At 44.9% G+C, this 19,920-nt stretch overlaps 1 protein-coding gene across 2 annotated transcripts in view; it reads left to right on the top strand.

Annotated features, from left to right (window-relative positions):
- Positions 1–19,647, top strand: part of waplb (WAPL cohesin release factor b) — a 57,937-nt gene extending 38,290 nt beyond the window's left edge. For both annotated transcript variants that reach the window (XM_063003211.1, XM_063003210.1), the window contains exons 14-20: positions 4,167–4,312; positions 4,397–4,512; positions 7,004–7,168; positions 8,116–8,326; positions 8,919–9,007; positions 15,120–15,215; positions 17,833–19,647. In XM_063003211.1, coding sequence (XP_062859281.1) covers positions 4,167–4,312; positions 4,397–4,512; positions 7,004–7,168; positions 8,116–8,326; positions 8,919–9,007; positions 15,120–15,215; positions 17,833–17,898 — 889 coding nt within the window. In that variant the 3' untranslated portion in view covers positions 17,899–19,647. The remainder of the gene's footprint in view (positions 1–4,166; positions 4,313–4,396; positions 4,513–7,003; positions 7,169–8,115; positions 8,327–8,918; positions 9,008–15,119; positions 15,216–17,832) is intronic.
- Positions 19,648–19,920: the final 273 nt, after the last annotated feature.

The raw sequence follows: 19,920 nt of genomic DNA, 5'->3' as shown, positions 1-19,920 counted from the left end.
GTCTGATCCACTCATACCAGCACAACACACACTAACACACCACCACCATGTCAGTGTCACTGCAGTGCTGAGAATGATCCACCACCTAAATAATACCTGCTCTGTGGTGGTCCTGTGGTGGTCCTGACCATTGAAGAACAGCATGAAAGGGGGCTAACAAAGCATGTAGAGAAACAGATGTACTACAGTCAGTAATTGTAGAACTACAAAGTGCTTCTATATGGTAAGTGGAGCTGATAAAATAGACAGTGAATATAGAAACAAGGAGGTGGTTTTAATGTTATGGCTGATCGGTGTATAAAAAGTCTTTGATGTGAGCTTTCAAACATGAGCCAACTAACTGAGTTCCTGAGGTGCCGGGGACGTCAGTCACTGAAAACAAACAGCCTTAGTTCATGGCATACAGTGTCGACGCTGGAGTACAAAATGTGCAAACCATAGACGATAATCTTTGCTCAGTAATGTGTTGAGTGGGGTTGGGCATGAGGCACAAAGGTTGTGATTGGGTCATGATGATTTTTGCAATGTGGTCACTAGTCAGAATGGTTAAGAACCCCTGAAATAGAGTGTGGTCAGTGTCCTAGTGCAGCTTTTTGTTTAGTCTAGGTCAGCAGGCCACTAAAAGTAGGGATGCACCGATCGGATATTAAGATCGGATATCGGTCCCGATATTACCAAAATGAGATGGATCGGATATCGGATAATTAAACCGATCCATGGGGCCGATATACGTTCACTTTAATTCGTTTGCGACGCGTGCTAAGCCCATACAGGACGTGCTGCTGACGTATGGCGTATAACACAAACAAAAAGAGCAACATGGAGCGAGCCAAAGACTCAGCTGCATGGAGGTATTTCACTTGCTTGCTATGCCAACAAGTTCGATGGCAACATGTTTATTACTCAGGTTTAGCTGCTATATTTTATTTTGTATTACTGTTTGCACTAAATATTTATGGATAAGTTTATTTGAAAAAGTTATTTAAGCTACTACTGTTTTTCTCATTGTCAGCAGCTACATTCTGGGTGTGTTAGAAAACCTAAGGAGCTGCCTTGCAGTCTACATAAGCGGCTGCCTTAGTATAGAGGATTCTAATAAGTCATCAACTCATAAGTCAGGTTATTCGAACGCGTTACATAGCGATTCCATCGGGTTTAGCATTTAGCATCTTGCCATTAAAACCAGTGAACTGAGGTAGCACAGTGCTAACGTCAATATAACATTTCCCTTTATGTACCGATAACCGTTACATTTCCTGACAAGCTCGAACTTGCAAATAAAAACACTCGGTACAAGTTTATACAAGTTAAAAATCAATAATATTTTATTTACGTTTGATAATAACTCCATTCGTTTCTCCGCCCCGTCAGCTATGTTTATTTTTCTGTAAGAAAAGCGCACCCGACCCGCAATGAATGCTGGGATTGATTTGGTCACCATGGCAACGTCGGATGCTCACTCGTTGAGTGAAAATAACACTGAAATATTAAGATGCCTCAGTAGTGAGGATATTGTTTATTATTTTATTGACAAATAAATAGCAGTTCAGTACATTTATATCTGTGTTAATTATATTTTGTTTTGCAAACTTAGTAATGTTTAAGTCGATCCTGATGCCTTAAGTCTTTCCCACAAATTAAAGTATACAGTTTATTAATTCAACAATGGTATCGGATCGGTATCGGGTATCGGTCGATATGCAGAATATATGTTTCGGATCGGTTTCGGAACTGAAGAAGTTGGATCGGTGCATCCCTAACTAAAAGGCACACTTACGGTCTGTGGCCTTTAAGTTGAGTGAAGGTTCCTTCCAAAATGAGCAAATAATTTGCCAATCTACAAACACTTTCCCTTTCTTTGCCACTCGATTCCTCTGCACACTGATGCCGGCTGCCTGTCTCGTGACACCCTCACAGGCCGAAGTGGGTCACAGGCTAGCATTAGCCCCTACTGGGACAGACTGCTTCTTTAAAAAGAGGCTTTGTGCAAACTACTCTCTCTGTGTTCCTACATCACATTTGCCGGTGCCTCGAACAGACAGTAGGAGTCGCTGTAGCAGTGGACGAACGGGTTCCTTATTGGGTCTGCGACCGCAGCCCCTGCTGGCTGGTTGCATGAGGCGGGCATAACCTGTGTCTATAGGCGATACGGTTCTCTGTCTGACTCTGGTGACTCCCGTATGGTGAAGAACATATAGTTAGGGGAATGGAAATGACCAGATTGGGAAGAAAACTGCAAAAGCATATAAACAAATAAATAAATAGATTAGGCTGAATTTACTTTAAAGAGATCAAATTGAAATTCTGCTGATTCCTCATTCTCTTTTTCTGGAAGATTTTTGTATGACTGAAACTCTTCCGCTGCTAATTCAATTAACCGCTGGCTTCCCTCTAGCAAAGTCGGGGTCAGAACGCTGCCGGAAAAGCCGACAAGCCTTCTCACACACACACACACACACACACACACACACACACACACACACACACACACACACACACACACACTCTCTCTGACGCACTCACCCACACACTCTCACTTTGCTGGCCTGTGTTCAGTTCATGCTCAGAATAACGCCACTCTGTGTTAATAGGGTTCTTGCTTATGTAGGAACTCGCACGCCTCTGTGCTCCAGCTAACGACCCCTCGCTATGCTAATTGCATTATTTACAGCTGGCTGACGTGAAGTTACGAAAAGCGCTTGGAGGTCTAACGGAGGACAAGCTGGGAATTAATTTGCATATTTTATTTGCATTTAACAACGTCTTGCTTAGCTTTTATCGCAACGGAAGTGTAATGGAGCAGAGAGGTCCGTCAGAGGTACATCAGTGCATTTAAACAGCCCGGAGAGAGCTTAATTCTCAAAATAGAGAGTTTAGAACTAGGCTTACTGTTTGCTTAAGTTGTAGACGGGGTTTTCTGGGGTTTTTTTTTATGTCACTGGTGTAGCAGCACTTATTGTATGCTCTTCTCATAGCCAACTTCTGCAAAGACTCTCCCCAGACCTCTTATCTCATTGTAAATCACGTCTGATTTGGCAAGTCAATAAGCGTGCATGCTAATAAAATAAATATGATTTTGCAGTGCTACTCTACTATCAGGTTGTTGGTTCTTCTAGAGAGGTCACCAAATCCCCAAATGTTCTGTACCATGTCCTCAATCATACACTGCTCCTGCACTAGTCTACTCCTGGAAATGATATGTACAGCCTCCAGCACTGTGTCTAGAGATCTCCAGGTGTCCTACAAGCATACCACCCACCATACTCGGCAAACCAGTTCACCTAATTCAGTTGCTTAGTATCAGCAATGATGTGGGCGGCACGGTGCATAAGTGGGTAGCACTGTCGCCTCACAGCAAGAAGGTCCTGGGTTCGATCCCTTTCTGTGCGGAGTTTGTATGTTGTCTGCGTGGGTTTCCTCCGGGTGCTCCGGTTTCCTCCCACATTCCAAAAACATGCGGCCAGGCTAATTGGAGACACTGAATTGTCCTATAGGTGCCCAGCTGCTAGGGTGCATAAGCCAGTGCATTGTAGTGCCGGTCCCAAGCCCGGATAAATAGGGAGGGTCGTGTCAGGAAGGGCATCCGGAGTAAAAACTGCACCAGATCAATAATGCGGATCACGATCCACCGGCGACCCCTAACGGGAGCAGCCGAGGAAATTGAACTGAGTTTCAGCAATGATGTAGAATGGAAGTCATGTACTTGCCTTAAAATTCCTACAGGAACACTATGTCAGGATTTAGGGAAATGTAGGGTAGTGCAAAGAAAAATATCCTCAGTTTGAAGCTTCTAGGACTCTACCGAACCATAGTAAGAGCCAATATTTAGTGCAAAGGAAATCATACATGTGTTAAAAGTTTTTAGATTTTCGGCATTTAGCAGACGCCTTTATCCCAAGCAAGTTATAGTACTGTGCCAGTTTACAATTAGGTTTAAGGGCCTTGCTCAAGGGCCCAACAGCAGCAACCCGGCAGAGGTGGGGTCAACCCAATGACCTTTTGATTACTAATCCAGTACCTTAAGTGCTAGGCTACAACTACACACCAGACACAGTAACCAGACCTGACCAACCGTGTTCAAACACTGCTAGACGTCCCCCTTACGCTTCTCTCCCGCCCCTGTCCCGGGTGTCTGTGCCTTCATTCCTAACGTTTGTGTTCATCAGAGCCCTGCGCCACTGCGAGGAGATGATCCAGCGCTACAGCAGGAACACGCCCGGGTCGTCTCCGTCTCACAGCAGCGTGGGTAAAGCCGTGCAGGACTGCATGAGGGCCATCATCGGCATTCTGCTCAACCTCACACACGACAACGGTGAGCCGAGCCAGGACACTCGGAGTGGGATTGTGGGTAAATAAACAATGACGTGCTTTTGGCTAACTGTGTGTGTGTGTGTAGAATGGGGAAGCACAAAGACGGGCGAGCAGGAGGACCTGATCATCACGGCTCTCAACTGTGTGCTGAAGGTTCCTCAGTATCTGCCTCAGGAGCAGCGCTTCGACATCAGAGTCCTGGTGAGTCACCACGTCCTCCTCACCAGTCCTCGAAACAATGATGGGAAAATATTCAAGTATTTGATGCCACCTCACTGGTGCGGGTGTGGTTTAGCCTAGGTCAGCAGCAATGCGGGCAATGTGGTGCAGACCTTTATAATGCACTTGTGTCTCTGCGTTACGAGGCCCGGGTCACAGTAGTGACCACCAGGCGTGTGAAATGAGGTGTGTGCACCCTCTCTCAGCCACAGTAAAAAGTTTAGGTGTCACCCATTGCTATGTAGCGTATCGTTACTTGTGCCACCTTTGAACGTGGCACCTTAATGAGATGCCCAGCTAGTCCTATTATTGTAAGGTGTAAGCATCGTGTGTGTGTGGGGAGCAGCACTCAAGCCTAAGATTACCACGTGCAATGCCAAGTGCAGGCTGGAGTGGTGTAAACCCCGGCCAGTGTTCCCTCTCTCAGCCACAGTATAAAGTTTAGATGTCATCCATTGTTATGTAGCGTATCGTTACTTGTGGCACCTTACTGAGATGCCCAGCTAGTCCTATTATTATAAGGTGTAAGCATCGAGTAACAACAGCTGTTTAGATGTGTGTGTTGGGTAGGGTTGGGCGGTATGACGGTATTGCGGTATACCGCGGTATTAAAAAATGTTGACAGTATTTAGGTGAAGCGCTAAATTTCTGCTTCAGGTCTACCTTGAAAACGGAGACTTTAAGACCTTCGCGCATCCACAGTAAGGTGGGAGTGGTAGGTGGTTGGAGCTCACTGATTGGTTGTGGGGGTGCTCACTTTTTGAGGTGATAACACAAAAGCTAGGGAGCTCTCTGCATAGGGTGTGTTCCAACACCTAGTGAGCTGCCTTGCTGTCTTACTGCCTACATAGGCAGCTGCCCCAGTAGAGAGGATTCTAATAAGTCAATGACTTATTATAAGGCAGGTTATTCGAACGTGCTACTTAGACAGCGAATCCATCGGGTTTTGCTGGCTAAGCTAACAGTTAGCATCTTGCCATTCAAAACCATGGGATGGGGTGGCACAACGCGCTAGCATGTCAATATAACATCTTTGTGTACCGAATACGGTTACATTCACTGACGAGCCCGAACTTGCAAAAAAAACACACTTGTGCGAGTTTATACAATATAATATTATCTGTGTGTGTCGCGCTCACTCTTCGCGATACTAAAAGTGTTTCGGATTTGAATTCCGACAATAAACAGCTTTTATTATGACTGATTAATTCCCCATACTGATGTGAAGCAGAATGGGTGTATTACAGCCGATAAGAATGGCGCAAAAATGAAAACCTTTATATAGCGGCTCCCAGAGATGCGACTCGGTTCATTTGAAAGAGCCGTTCAATAGAATCGATCACTCGCGAACGACCCGTTACTAACAGAGAGACGCCCGCACCCCCCCGGTAATACCGTATACCGCGGTATTTTCTGATGACGGTATGAAAATCGGCAATACCGCCCAACCCTAGTGTTGGGAGCTGCACACAAGCCTCAGATTACCACGTGCAATGCCAAGTGCAGGCTGGAGTGGTGTAAACCCCAGCGAGTGTTCCCTCTCTCAGCCACAGTATAAAGTTTAGATGTCACCCACTGCTATGTAGCGTATCTTTACTTGTGCCACCCTTGAACGTGGCACCTTAATGAGATGCCCAGCTAGTCCTATTATTGTAAGGTGTAAGCATCAAGTAACAGCAGATGTTTAGATGTGTGTGTGGGGAGCTGCACACAAGCCTAAGATTACCACGTGCAATGCCAAGTGCAGGCTGGAGTGGTGTAAACCCCAGCGAGTGTTCCTCGTATACTTGTGCCACCTTTGAATGTGGAACCCTAATGGGATGTCACCTTTCTGCCCAGCTAGTGCTATTATTGCAAAATAGAAGCATCTAGTAACACCAACAGCTCAGACTGTTGTGTGTTGGGAGCTGCACACAAGCCTCAGCAATGCCAAGCCCTGGCCAGCGTTTCCTCTCTGTCACCTGAGTGCCCATTTCTATCGAGGTGCCCAGGTGGCGCTGGGATTCTGAACACCCCAGTTCAAATATCAGCTCTGCTACCGGTCGGCTGGGCACCATCCAGATGGCACAATTGGCAGTGCCTGCAGCAGACAGAATTGGCCATCGAGTCTACTGTGTGGGAAAAGACCGGACTAATAAAGTGGGTGGGGTCTTCAGCACTGTGTAAGGACCCTGGGTAACAGCCCGAGGCATCTGTGCAGAAGTGGAGGAGCCTTGTGTGCGAATTCACCGAGGCACGGGCGAAAAAGAAGTGGTTGAGGGACTGCACGTGTCGGAGGGGGCGTAGAACAGGCGAATATACCCTCCTCAAACGCAATCGGGATCCCCAGCAGCGGAAGATTAATTGGCGGAATGTTAAATTGGGGGGAAAAAGGAAGAAAATGCATCAATAAATAGAAAAATGAAATGAGCTTCGTGGGTGTGGTGACTGGTGTGTATCATAACAAATGAAATGTGTGTGTGTGTGTGTGTAGGGTCTTGGTCTGCTCATTAATTTGGTGGAGTACAGTGCGAGGAACAGGCACTGTTTGGTGGAGATGGAGATGGACGGAGGTGAGCTCTGGGAGACCATCTGCGTGGCTGACCAAGAGGAGCTGAAAACAGAGAGCTCACGAAGCGCCATCGCTGCACTGGTGAAGGTATGACCCTCTCACACAGGCTAACACTGAATTATAGTGTAGCTGCAGCCCGAGGCATGGATTCAGGTTATCGCCCGACACGCCGGCACTGGTCTCTGCTTTATAGAGGCTGATAAATGAAGTGCGGTGCGCCGGAGGAGATTCGGCTAATTGTGTGCGCTGTGTTTAATGCAACGCTGCGATTGTGAATGTGACGACTCTGATGAAATGGAGCGGAATGAGTGGAAATACGCTGCCAGCTGGGAAGACTGGGGGTCGTTTTTAGGGTGGAGGGTTTGTGACAGACTGTAGGACAGAAAGAGAAGAGACATGGACACTAATCATGCTCTGAATGTGTAATGTCAGGGCAGCACGGTGGCTCAGTGGGTAGCACTGTCGCCTCACAGCAAGAAGGCCCTGGGTTCCATTCCTAGATGGAGCGGTCTGGGTCATTTCTGTGTAGTTTGCATGTTCTCCCTGTATGTGTGTGGGTTTCCTCCAGGAGCTCCGGTTTCCTCCCACAGTCCAAAGACGTGCAAGTGAGGTGAATTGGAGATACAAAATTGTCCATGAGTGTGTTTGACGTTAAACTAGAATTGATGAATCCTGGGTAACCAGTAACTACCTGTTTTGTCATGAATGTAACCAAAGTGTGTAAAACATGACGTTAAATGCATGCACGTGAGGGTTAGGGCCTTGCCCAAGGGCCCAACATTGGCAGCCTTTCAGATGTGGGGCTTAAACCAGTGACCTTCCAGTTACTATTCCTGTACCCCACCCACTGAGCTACCACCGCTCTGAATGGTCAAGTTTATCTCTCGCTCGGTGTTGTGTGGGGTGTAAATACTTTGGAGGAATTTCTGCTCAGCATGCCTTGTGTGTGTGTGTGTGTGTGTGTGTGTGTGTGTGTGTGTGTGTGTGTGTGTGTGTGTGTGTGTGTGTGTGTGTGTGTGTGTGTGTGTGTGTAGCTGTTCCTCCAGCGTGAGCGCGCTGCCGTTCTCGCCGAGGCCCAGACGGACGACTTCATCAACGACGTTCCCAACGAGACCCTGGATCAGAGCGGCGAGTGGCAGGAGACGTCGGGCGAGATCCAGTGGGTGGCGTCGGAGAACAAGGGCACAGAAAACAACAACAACAAGAAGAAAGATGAAGACGAGGAGGAGCTGGACCTCAATAAAGGTGAGCACGGGTGAAATAGTTCTACTCAAAACACCTTCGCGCGCCCAGGTGGCGCAGCGGGATATTCAGCTAGCACACCAGCGCCGAGATTCTGAACTCTTCGGTTCGAAACTCAGCGTTGCCACCGGTCGGCTGGGCTCCATCTAGCGGGCATAATTTCCAGTGCCTGCACGGAGGGATGACATACAGTAGATATATATATATTTATATATATATATATCACCTTCAGTTTGTTTGGAAGCTGGTCTTCTTAAGCCTCTTCTTCATAAAGCTTAGAAGGTTAAATAGTGTTCCATAGAAGGTTAAATAATTTGGTTCTAACAGACCGTATAAGACTGGCCCCAAACAAAGCAGAACAGACCACACTGCTGTCCTGCCCTGTCTTTCAGCGTCTGTGTTTCTCTTTAGCTTGTTTTAAACGTGCTCTTGCAGAATGATGTGGTTACACTCGCACTGAAGATGTTGGAGATCAGATCTACATGGATCTAATCTTGCGTGGTTGATTTTAATGATCATCTGCTCAGTTTCACATCCTGGATTACAGTGGAAATGTAAAACAGCTTCTGTTTGATGTTTGCTTTGATGTCTGCAGCTCTCCAGCATGCAGGGAAGCACATGGAGGACAGCATCGTGGCCTCCTACACTGCACTGCTCCTGGGCTGCCTCTGCCAGGGAAGTCCTGTAAGTACACATGCACACACACACACACACACACACGTACATACATACACGCACAGACACACTTACACACACGTACATATACCCTTACACACACACTCACTCACTCACTCACTCACACACACAGACACGGGCTTGCACATGCAAACACAGAGACTCACTCACTCACACACACCAACACACACAGACTCACATGTACATACACACAGACACTCATTCACACACACACACACACACACACAGACATGCACATGTACATTCACACACACACAGACACTCACTCACACACACAGACACGGGCTTGCACATGCAAACACAGAGACTCACTCACACACACACACCAACACACACAGACTCACATGTACATACACACAGACACTCATTCACACACACACACACACACACACAGACATGCACATGTACATTCACACACACACAGACACTCACTCACACACACAGACACGGGCTTGCACATGCAAACACAGAGACTCACTCACACACACACACCAACACACACAGACTCACATGTACATACACACAGACACTCATTCACACACACACACACACACACACAGACATGCACATGTACATTCACACACACACAGACACTCACTCACACACACAGACGCACACATGTACATTCACACACACACACACACATGTACATACACACAGACACTCATTCACACACACACACACACACATACACACTCACACATGTACATACACACAGACACTCATTCACTCACACACACAGACACGCACATGTACATTCACACACACACACACACACACACAGACACTCACTCACACACACACAGACACACATGTACATTCACACACACACACACACACACACACACACACACACACACACACACATGTACATACACACAGACACTCATTCACACACACACACATACACACTCACACATGTACATACACACAGACACTCATTCACACACACAGACATGCACATGTACATTCACACACACACACACACAGACACTCACTCACACACACAGACGCACACATGTACATACACACACACACACGCACACATGTACATACACACAGACACTCATTCACACACACACACATACACACTCACACATGTACATACACACAGACACTCATTCACACACACACACACACACACAGACATGCACATGTACATTCACACACACACACACAGACACTCACTCACACACACAGACGCACACATGTACATACACACACACACACACACACGCACACATGTACATACACACAGACACTCATTCACACACACACACACACACACACTCACACATGTACATACACACAGACACTCATTCACACACACACACACACACGCACACATGTACATACACACACACACACACACACACACACACATGTACATACACACAGACACTCATTCACACACACACACACATACACACTCACACATGTACATACACACAGACACTCATTCACTCACACACACAGACATGCACATGTACATTCACACACACACACACACACACACAGACACTCACTCACACACACAGACGCACACATGTACATACACACACACACACACACGCACACATGTACATACACACACACACACACACACTCACACATGTACATACACACAGACACTCATTCACACACACACACACACATACACACTCACACATGTACATACACACAGACACTCATTCACTCACACACACACAGACATGCACATGTACATTCACACACACACACACACACAGACACTCACTCACACACACACAGACGCACACATGTACATACACACACACACACACACGCACACATGTACATACACACACACACACACACACTCACACATGTACATACACACAGACACTCATTCACACACACACACACATACACACTCACACATGTACATACACACAGACACTCATTCACTCACACACACAGACATGCACATGTACATTCACACACACACACACAGACACTCATTCACACACACACACATACACACTCACACATGTACATACACACAGACACTCATTCACTCACACACACAGACATGCACATGTACATTCACACACACACACACACAGACACTCACTCACACACACACAGACGCACACATGTACATACACACACAGACGCACACATGTACATACACACACACACACACACGCACACATGTACATACACACACACACACACACACTCACACATGTACATACACACAGACACTCATTCACACACACACACACATACACACTCACACATGTACATACACACAGACACACACAGACACTCACTCACACACACAGACGCACACATGTACATACACACACACACACACACGCACACATGTACATACACACACACACACACACACTCACACATGTACATACACACAGACACTCATTCACACACACACACATACACACTCACACATGTACATACACACAGACACTCATTCACACACACACACACACAGACATGCACATGTACATTCACACACACACACACAGACACTCACTCACACACACAGACGCACACATGTACATACACACACACACACACGCACACATGTACATACACACACACACACACACACACACTCACACATGTACATACACACAGACACTCATTCACACACACACACACATACACACTCACACATGTACATACACACAGACACTCATTCACTCACACACACACAGACATGCACATGTACATTCACACACACACACACACACACACACACACACACTCACTCACACACACACAGACGCACACATGTACATACACACACACACACAGACGCACACATGTACATACACACACACACACTCACACATGTACATACACACAGACACTCATTCACACACACACACACAGACACGCACACATGTACATACACACACACACACACACACTCACACATGTACATACACACAGACACTCATTCACACACACACACATACACACTCACACATGTACATACACACAGACACTCATTCACTCACACACACACAGACATGCACATGTACATTCACACACACACACACACACACAGACACTCACTCACACACACACAGACGCACACATGTACATACACACACACACACACACGCACACATGTACATACACACACACACACACACACTCACACATGTACATACACACAGACACTCATTCACACACACACACACACACGCACACATGTACATACACACACACACACACACACTCACACATGTACATACACACAGACACTCATTCACACACACACACATACACACTCACACATGTACATACACACAGACACTCATTCACTCACACACACACAGACATGCACATGTACATTCACACACACACACACACACACAGACACTCACTCACACACACACAGACGCACACATGTACATACACACACACACACGCACACATGTACATACACACACACACACACACACTCACACATGTACATACACACAGACACTCATTCACACACACACACACACACACACGCACACATGTACATACACACACACACACACACGCACACATGTACATACACACACACACACACACACTCACACATGTACATACACACAGACACTCATTCACACACACACACACACATACACACTCACACATGTACATACACACAGACACTCATTCACTCACACACACAGACATGCACATGTACATTCACACACACACACACACAGACACTCACTCACACACACACAGACGCACACATGTACATACACACACACACTCACACATGTACATACACACAGACACTCATTCACACACACACACACATACACACTCACACATGTACATACACACAGACACTCATTCACTCACACACACAGACACGCACATGTACATTCACACTCAACTCAACTCAAAAGAAGCTTTATTGGCATGACAAATAAGGACATTCGTATTGCCAAAGCAAGTTACAGGGAAATATAAAAATAAAAATAAGAAAAAACAAAAATATACAGAACAGTTACATGTGCAAAAAATATTATAAAATAGAATAAAATATTAATAAAAACAGTGCAAAAATAATAACAATAAAAAGTATAATATTTACAATAATGAGGTAGTAAAACGATCAGTTTGTGCGTGTGTGTGTGTGTGTGTGTGTGTGTGTGTGTGTGTGTATGGGACATGGTCACCCACTGTCCCTCACCTGGTGGCAGGTGTGTGTATAGAGTGCTGCTAGTGTGCAGCTCTCTCTGTGCTCCCCCAGTAGGTGGGGCAGTTTGTCGGGGTTTGGGAGGGAGGTAAAGTTGAGGATGATGTTATTAAATTTAGGGAAGAATTGGGAGCGGACGTGGTGGTACTTGGTACACCGGGTGAGGAAGTGCAGCTCCGTCTCTACTGTACTGAGAGTGCAGTGCTGACACAACCTCTCCTCCCGGGGCAGCCAGGACCGGGTGCGTCGCCCCGTCTCCACGGCCAGGTCGTGTGCGCTCAGTCTGTACCTCGTCAGGGTGTTTCTTAATTTAGGGTCGGATACTGTGCTCAGATAATCTGCTGCACTGTAGTGTCTGTTTAGGGCCAAATAACAAATAACAAATAACACTGCATTTTACTCTTGAGTTTTAGTTTCAGTTTCCCAATAATTCAGATATTTAGTTCGGAGTTTTTGTGTAATTTGGTTTATTCTTATTGGGTTTGCAGATTTCTTCTGTTCCTGAGTCTTTATTGTGTTAGTGTGTGTTAGTGGTGTGGCGGCGTGTGTTATTACAGTGTCTGTGTGTGTTAGTGGTGTATCGGTGTGTGTTAGTGGTGTATCTGTGTGTGTTAGTGGTGTATCTGTGTGTGTTAGTGGTGTATCGGTGTGTGTTAGTGGTGTATCGGTGTGTGTTAGTGGTGTATCTGTGTGTGTTAGTGGTGTATGGGTGTAGTGACTCAGGACCAGTTGGATTAGGGGACTGGTATGTTTGCTCAGCTCTTGGTGTTTCAGGGCTTTATAATGATAAGTTTGGGGGTCGCTCTCATTTAGATGGTTCCAGAAGTTGATTGCTCTTCTCTGTATGTTTATAATTAGAGGAAATCGGCCTAATTCTGCCCTGCACGCATTGTTCGTGGTGTGTTGGTGTGTGTTCGTGGTGTGTCTATGCACCTTTAGGATGCTTTTACAGAACTCTGTGTGCAGGGTCTCTAATGGATGTTTGTCCCAATTGTGGAATTGATGGTGTGTAAGCGAACCCCAAACTTCACTGCCATATAGAGCAATCGGTTCAATTATTGATTCAAAAATTTTAAGCCAGATTCGAACTGGAATTTCCACGAATGTTTGACGTTTTATGGCGTCGACGCCCTGCGAGCTTTTTCTCTCAGTTCATTTACTGCCGGATTAAAGTTTCCTGTGGAACTGATGTTCAGTCCGAGGTAAGTATAATCTTTAGTGTGCTCAATTTCGTGCTGTCCTAATTTATATGTGTGTTTGGTTCCCTGAGATCTGGCTCTTTTCTGGAAGGTCATAATTTTGGTCTTTTTGAGGTTGACGGTCAGGGCCCAGGTCTGACAGTATTGCTGCAGCAGGTCCAGTTTGTGCTGGAGACCCTGAGCGCTGGGGGACAGCAGGACCAGATCATCTGCATACAGCAGGAGTTTAATCTCCGAGTTGTGTAGAGTGAGACCGGGCGTGGCTGAGTGCTCTAACATGGAGGCCAATTCATTAATATAGATGTTAAATAGAGTTGGACTTAAACAGCAGCCCTGTCTACCTGAAGACGGTATGACGGTATGAAAATCGGCAATATCGCCCAACCCTAACGTGCATACACACAGACACTCATTTACACAGACACAGACACAGACTCACACATGTACGTGCATACACACTATATAAAGTATATAGACACCCCTCTTAATTATTTAGTTTAGGTGTTTCAGCCACAGCGTGTTCAGCCATTGCTAACAGGCTTATACAGCCAATTAGGAACAGTTATATGCTTTCATATTTGTGGCAGCATGTTGGGAACACCTATTTATTTCCATGACTGTATCTCTTTTCATATAGACATCCCACCGAACAGCTTTGGGATGAATTGGAACTGAATTGTATGTGCTACTGTTTGTGTTTCAGATGAACATCAGTACTGTGCGTGAGAACCTTCCTAAAGGAGATTTCTCCATAATGACGGAAATGCTGAAGAAATTCTTAAATTTTATGAACCTCACCGTAAGTGCTCACGCTAAACTCTGTCTGTCCTGTGTATTAGATGTGCATTAGTATTTGCCCCCTTTGGTACCAATTATAGTGTTTGTGTGTAACTGTGTTTGTGTTACTTGTGTAAATGTAGATGTGTGTGTAACAGTCTGTAACTGGTGGTGTGTGTGTGTGTGTGTGTGTGTGTGTGTGTGTGTGTGTGTGTGTGTGTGTGTGTGTGTGTGTATACAGTGCCTTGCAAAAGTATTCAGCCCCCTTGAACTTTTCAACCTTTTGCCACATTTCAGGCTTCAAACATAACGATATGAAATTGTAATTTTTTGTGAAGAATCAACAACAAGTGGGACACAATCGTGAAGTGGAACGAAATTTATTGGATATTTTAAACTTTTTTTAGAAATAAAAAACTGAAAAGTGGGGCGTGCAATATTATTCAGCCCCCTTGCGTTAATACTTTCTAGCGCCACCTTTTGCTGCGATTACAGCTGCAAGTCGCTTGGGGTATGTCTCTATCAGTTTTGCACATCGAGAGACAGAAATTTTTGCCCATTCTTCCTTGCAAAACAGCTCGAGCTCAGTGAGGTTGGATGGAGAGCGTTTGTGAACAGCAGTTTTCAGCTCTTTCCACAGATTCTCGATGGGATTCAGGTCTGGACTTTGACTTGGCCATTCTAACACCTGGATACGTTTATTTGTGAACCATTCCATTGTAGATTTTGCTTTATGTTTTGGATCATTGTCTTGTTGGAAGATAAATCTCCGTCCCAGTCTCAGGTCTTTTGCAGACTGCAACAGGTTTTCTTCCAGAATGGTCCTGTATTTGGCTCCATCCATCTTCCCATCAATTTTAACCATCTTCCCTGTCCCTGCTGAAGAAAAGCAGGCCCAAACCATGATGCTGCCACCACCATGTTTGACAGTGGGGATGGTGTGTTCAGGGTGATGAGCTGTGTTGCTTTTACGCCAAACATAACGTTTTGCATTGTGGCCAAAAAGTTCGATTTTGGTTTCATCTGACCAGAGCACCTCCTTCCACATGTTTGGTGTGTCTCCCAGGTGACTTTTTATAGATATCTTTGAGAAATGGCTTTCTTCTTGCCACTCTTCCATAAAGGCCAGATTTGTGCAGTGTACGACTGATTGTGTCCTATGGACAGAGTCTCCCACCTCAGCTGTAGATCTCTGCAGTTCATTCAGAGTGATCATGGGCCTCTTGGCTGCATCTCTGATCAGTCTTCTCCTTGTTTGAGCTGAAAGTTTAGAGGGACGGCCGGGTCTTGGTAGATTTGCAGTGGTCTGATACTCCTTCCATTTCAATATGATCGCTTGCACAGTGCTCCTTGAGATGTTTAAAGCTTGGGAAATCTTTTTGTATCCAAATCCGGCTTTAAACTTCTCCACAACAGTATCTCGGACCTGCCTGGTGTGTTCCTTGGTCTTCATGATGCTCTCTGCGCTTTAAACAGAACTCTGAGACTATCACAGAGCAGGTGCATTTATACGGAGACTTGATTACACACAGGTGGATTCTATTTATCACCATCAGTCATTTAGGTCAACATTGGATCATTCAGAGATCCTCACTAAACTTCTGGAGTGAGTTTGCTGCACTGAAAGTAAAGGGGCTGAATAATATTGCACGCCCCACTTTTTAGTTTTTTATTTTTAAAGAAAGTTTAAAATATCCAATAAATTTCGTTCTACTTCACGATTGTGTCCCACTTGTTGTTGATTCTTCACAAAAAATTACAATTTCATATCGTTATGTTTGAAGCCTGAAATGTGGCAAAAGGTTGAAAAGTTCAAGGGGGCTGAATACTTTTGCAAGGCACTGTATGTGTGTGTGTAACTGGCTGTAACTGTGTGTGTGTGTATAACTGGGAATGTCTCTGTAATGGTGTGTGTGTAGGAGTGTGTAACTAGGGATGTCTGTGTAACTGGGTATGTGTGTGAGTAACAGTGTGAATTCGCAGATGTGTGTATAACTGGGAATGTGTGTGTAACAGTGTGAGTGTGTGTGTAACTAAGATGTGTGTATGTGTGAGTAACAGTGTGAGTGTGTGTGTAACTAAGATGCGTGTATGTGTGAGTAACAGTGTGTAACCACAGATGTGTGTATAACTGGAAATGTGTGTGTAACAGTGTGTGTGTGTGTGTTACTCACACATACACACGTCCCAGTTACACAGTGTGAATTCGCAGATGTGTGTATAACTGGAAATGTGTGTGTAACAGTGTGTGTGTAACTGGGATCTGTGTATGTGTGAGAAACGGTGTGTAACCGCAGATGTGTGTTTCTCACACACACAGATCCCAGTTACACACACACTGTTACACACACATTCCCAGTTATACACACATCTGCGGTTACACACTGTATAACTGGGAATGTGTGTGTAACAGTGTGTGTAGCAGTGTGTGTATAACAGTGTGTAACTGCAGAAGTGTGTATAACTGGGAATGTGTGTGTAACAGTGTGTGTAACAGTGTGTGTAACAGTGTGTGTAACAGTGTGTGTAACAGTGTGTGTATAACAGTGTGTAACTGCAGAAGTGTGTATAACTGGATGTGTATAACTGGGAATGTGTGTGTATCAGTGTGTAACCACGGTCGTGTGTTTGCTTTACAGTGTGATATGGGAACGGCGGGACAGAAATCAATCTCCCGGGTGATCGATTATCTAGAGCACTGCTAATGTGAGAGGACCTCACCTCATCACACACACACACACACACACACACACACACCTCCCTGTCTGGACAACAGAACACAGAGACCCACCAGCACCTGCGCATTCTCATCATCATAATCATCATCCTCCTGACGAAGGTCTCGATCAGCCCTGATGATGTGACGTCCCCAACGACGAGTTTTCAGGAACAGCGGTGGATTGAGTTGCTTACATCTGATCACCAACACCAACGTTTTTCCCAGTGCACTGGGGTGCTGACATACACACACACACACACACACACACACACACACACACACACACACCTACCTACACACGCTCTCACTCACCCACACACACACATTCACTCGCTCTGGGCTGGTGAATGATGGTGAGTTTGAATGTAAATGAGCAGAATCGGGCTGAACTGAGTCTCATTAAACGTGATTTTGTTCGGCCGTGTTTGCGGTCACACAGGCTTTCGTTCCGAGCTCGAGGTGTTTCCACACTCACATGTTGGTCTGGAGCTCAGTTTTTAAATCTGTGACAAGTTTTCTCCTCAGATCAAACCTACAGTCCATCCTGAGTACAACACTGAAGGATTCAATAGTGAAAACACCCTAAATAGAGAAAAAAATATGTAATTATCATTTTATTAAGCATTAATAAGAATAAGAAACATATTTTACTGTTTGGAAGGAATTTGCTGGATATAAAAATGGTCCTGCAGGAGGCTTTGAGCTCCAAAAGCACCAAACATCATTAAATATGTAATTATAGTTTTAAACACATGTAGAACAACCCAAAAATGAATTTTATCCAAAAATAATGCAGTTCATCAACAATCCTGTTAAAACCTGAAGTGACCCCAGGATCGATCCTGAATACAGACTTGAAACAGAACTGAAAGAATTCAGTGTTTTTAATCATTCAGGTTCCTCTAAACCGGTCTGGATACGAGTGTGAGGACCTGACCCAGTGTTGCCATGCAGAAGAGTGCAGCGCAATTAGCTTAAACAGAAATATGCGCTACATTTTCCTCCTATGATTTTCATTCCTGCTTTTATTACTTGCTGATAAATAATTAAAACCAACAAAACAAGCAGCGCAGGATTTTTAATCAGATCCGAGCAGATGAATATCAAACCCTTCGGCATCTTTCATAGTTTTTATACTTTATGTTGTTTTCGGGTCGCTTCCCGTTCTCTGTGCTGCACACACACACATATACACACACATACACACTCACAATCCTCATTCTTTTATTTTAGACACAGAATAGTCATAAATTTGGACGGACTCGGATGGATTCACTTTCTACCGATGTGTATTCCCCAACACGTTTGGTTCTTTTTTGTGTCGTCTGCCGGCTTAAGTTGTGTGTTTGTTTGTGTGTGCGCGTGTGCGCATCGCCATACCGTACACCCAACACCCCCCGTACTAAAACTCACGATTTGAACAGAATCTGAACAGAACCACACAATTGTACATATTTCTGTAAATATCGGCTCTTGCAGATCTAGAAGCATAGACTACTTTTCAGAATCCGAGCTCTTTATTTTATACAGCGTTGCTTTCCTTGACTTTTTTTTTTTTTTTTTTTTTTTTTTCCCGTTGTTGGTTGTTTTGGTTTTGTTGAGTTAAAATTCTAAGTGGCGTCTGAATGCCGACTGCAGGAACCCTGGACACTTTGTACCAATTCAATTTCAGAAATAATGCCTTTGATTACTTGTACATAATTTGAACTCGAATAAAAAGTTGCTACTTTCAGTATTTTTTTATTCTCCACTTTTTATTTCGCTGCTTGAATGGCTTCATCAGTACAAAAACAATCAATCTCAGTGCCTTTTTTAAATGAACAGTACAAAATTGCAAAAATATACAATAACGACATTTGTAATTGCAAAAATAACATGTATTTAAAAAGAAATTTCTACTTCGCTCCGTTGCTGCGCTCAGGAAAGTTCATCAGCTCGTTTTGTGGACTCGTATTGTCTCCACGACACTCCTTCACTGTACACTGCGCGCTGTCCATCAGCAAGTCTC

The sequence above is a fragment of the Trichomycterus rosablanca genome, chromosome 10 (assembly GCF_030014385.1).
Source record: "Trichomycterus rosablanca isolate fTriRos1 chromosome 10, fTriRos1.hap1, whole genome shotgun sequence".
NCBI lineage: Eukaryota > Metazoa > Chordata > Actinopteri > Siluriformes > Trichomycteridae > Trichomycterus > Trichomycterus rosablanca.
The sequence above is the reverse complement of the archived record's forward strand: the minus strand, read 5'-3'. Positions and strand labels throughout refer to the sequence as shown.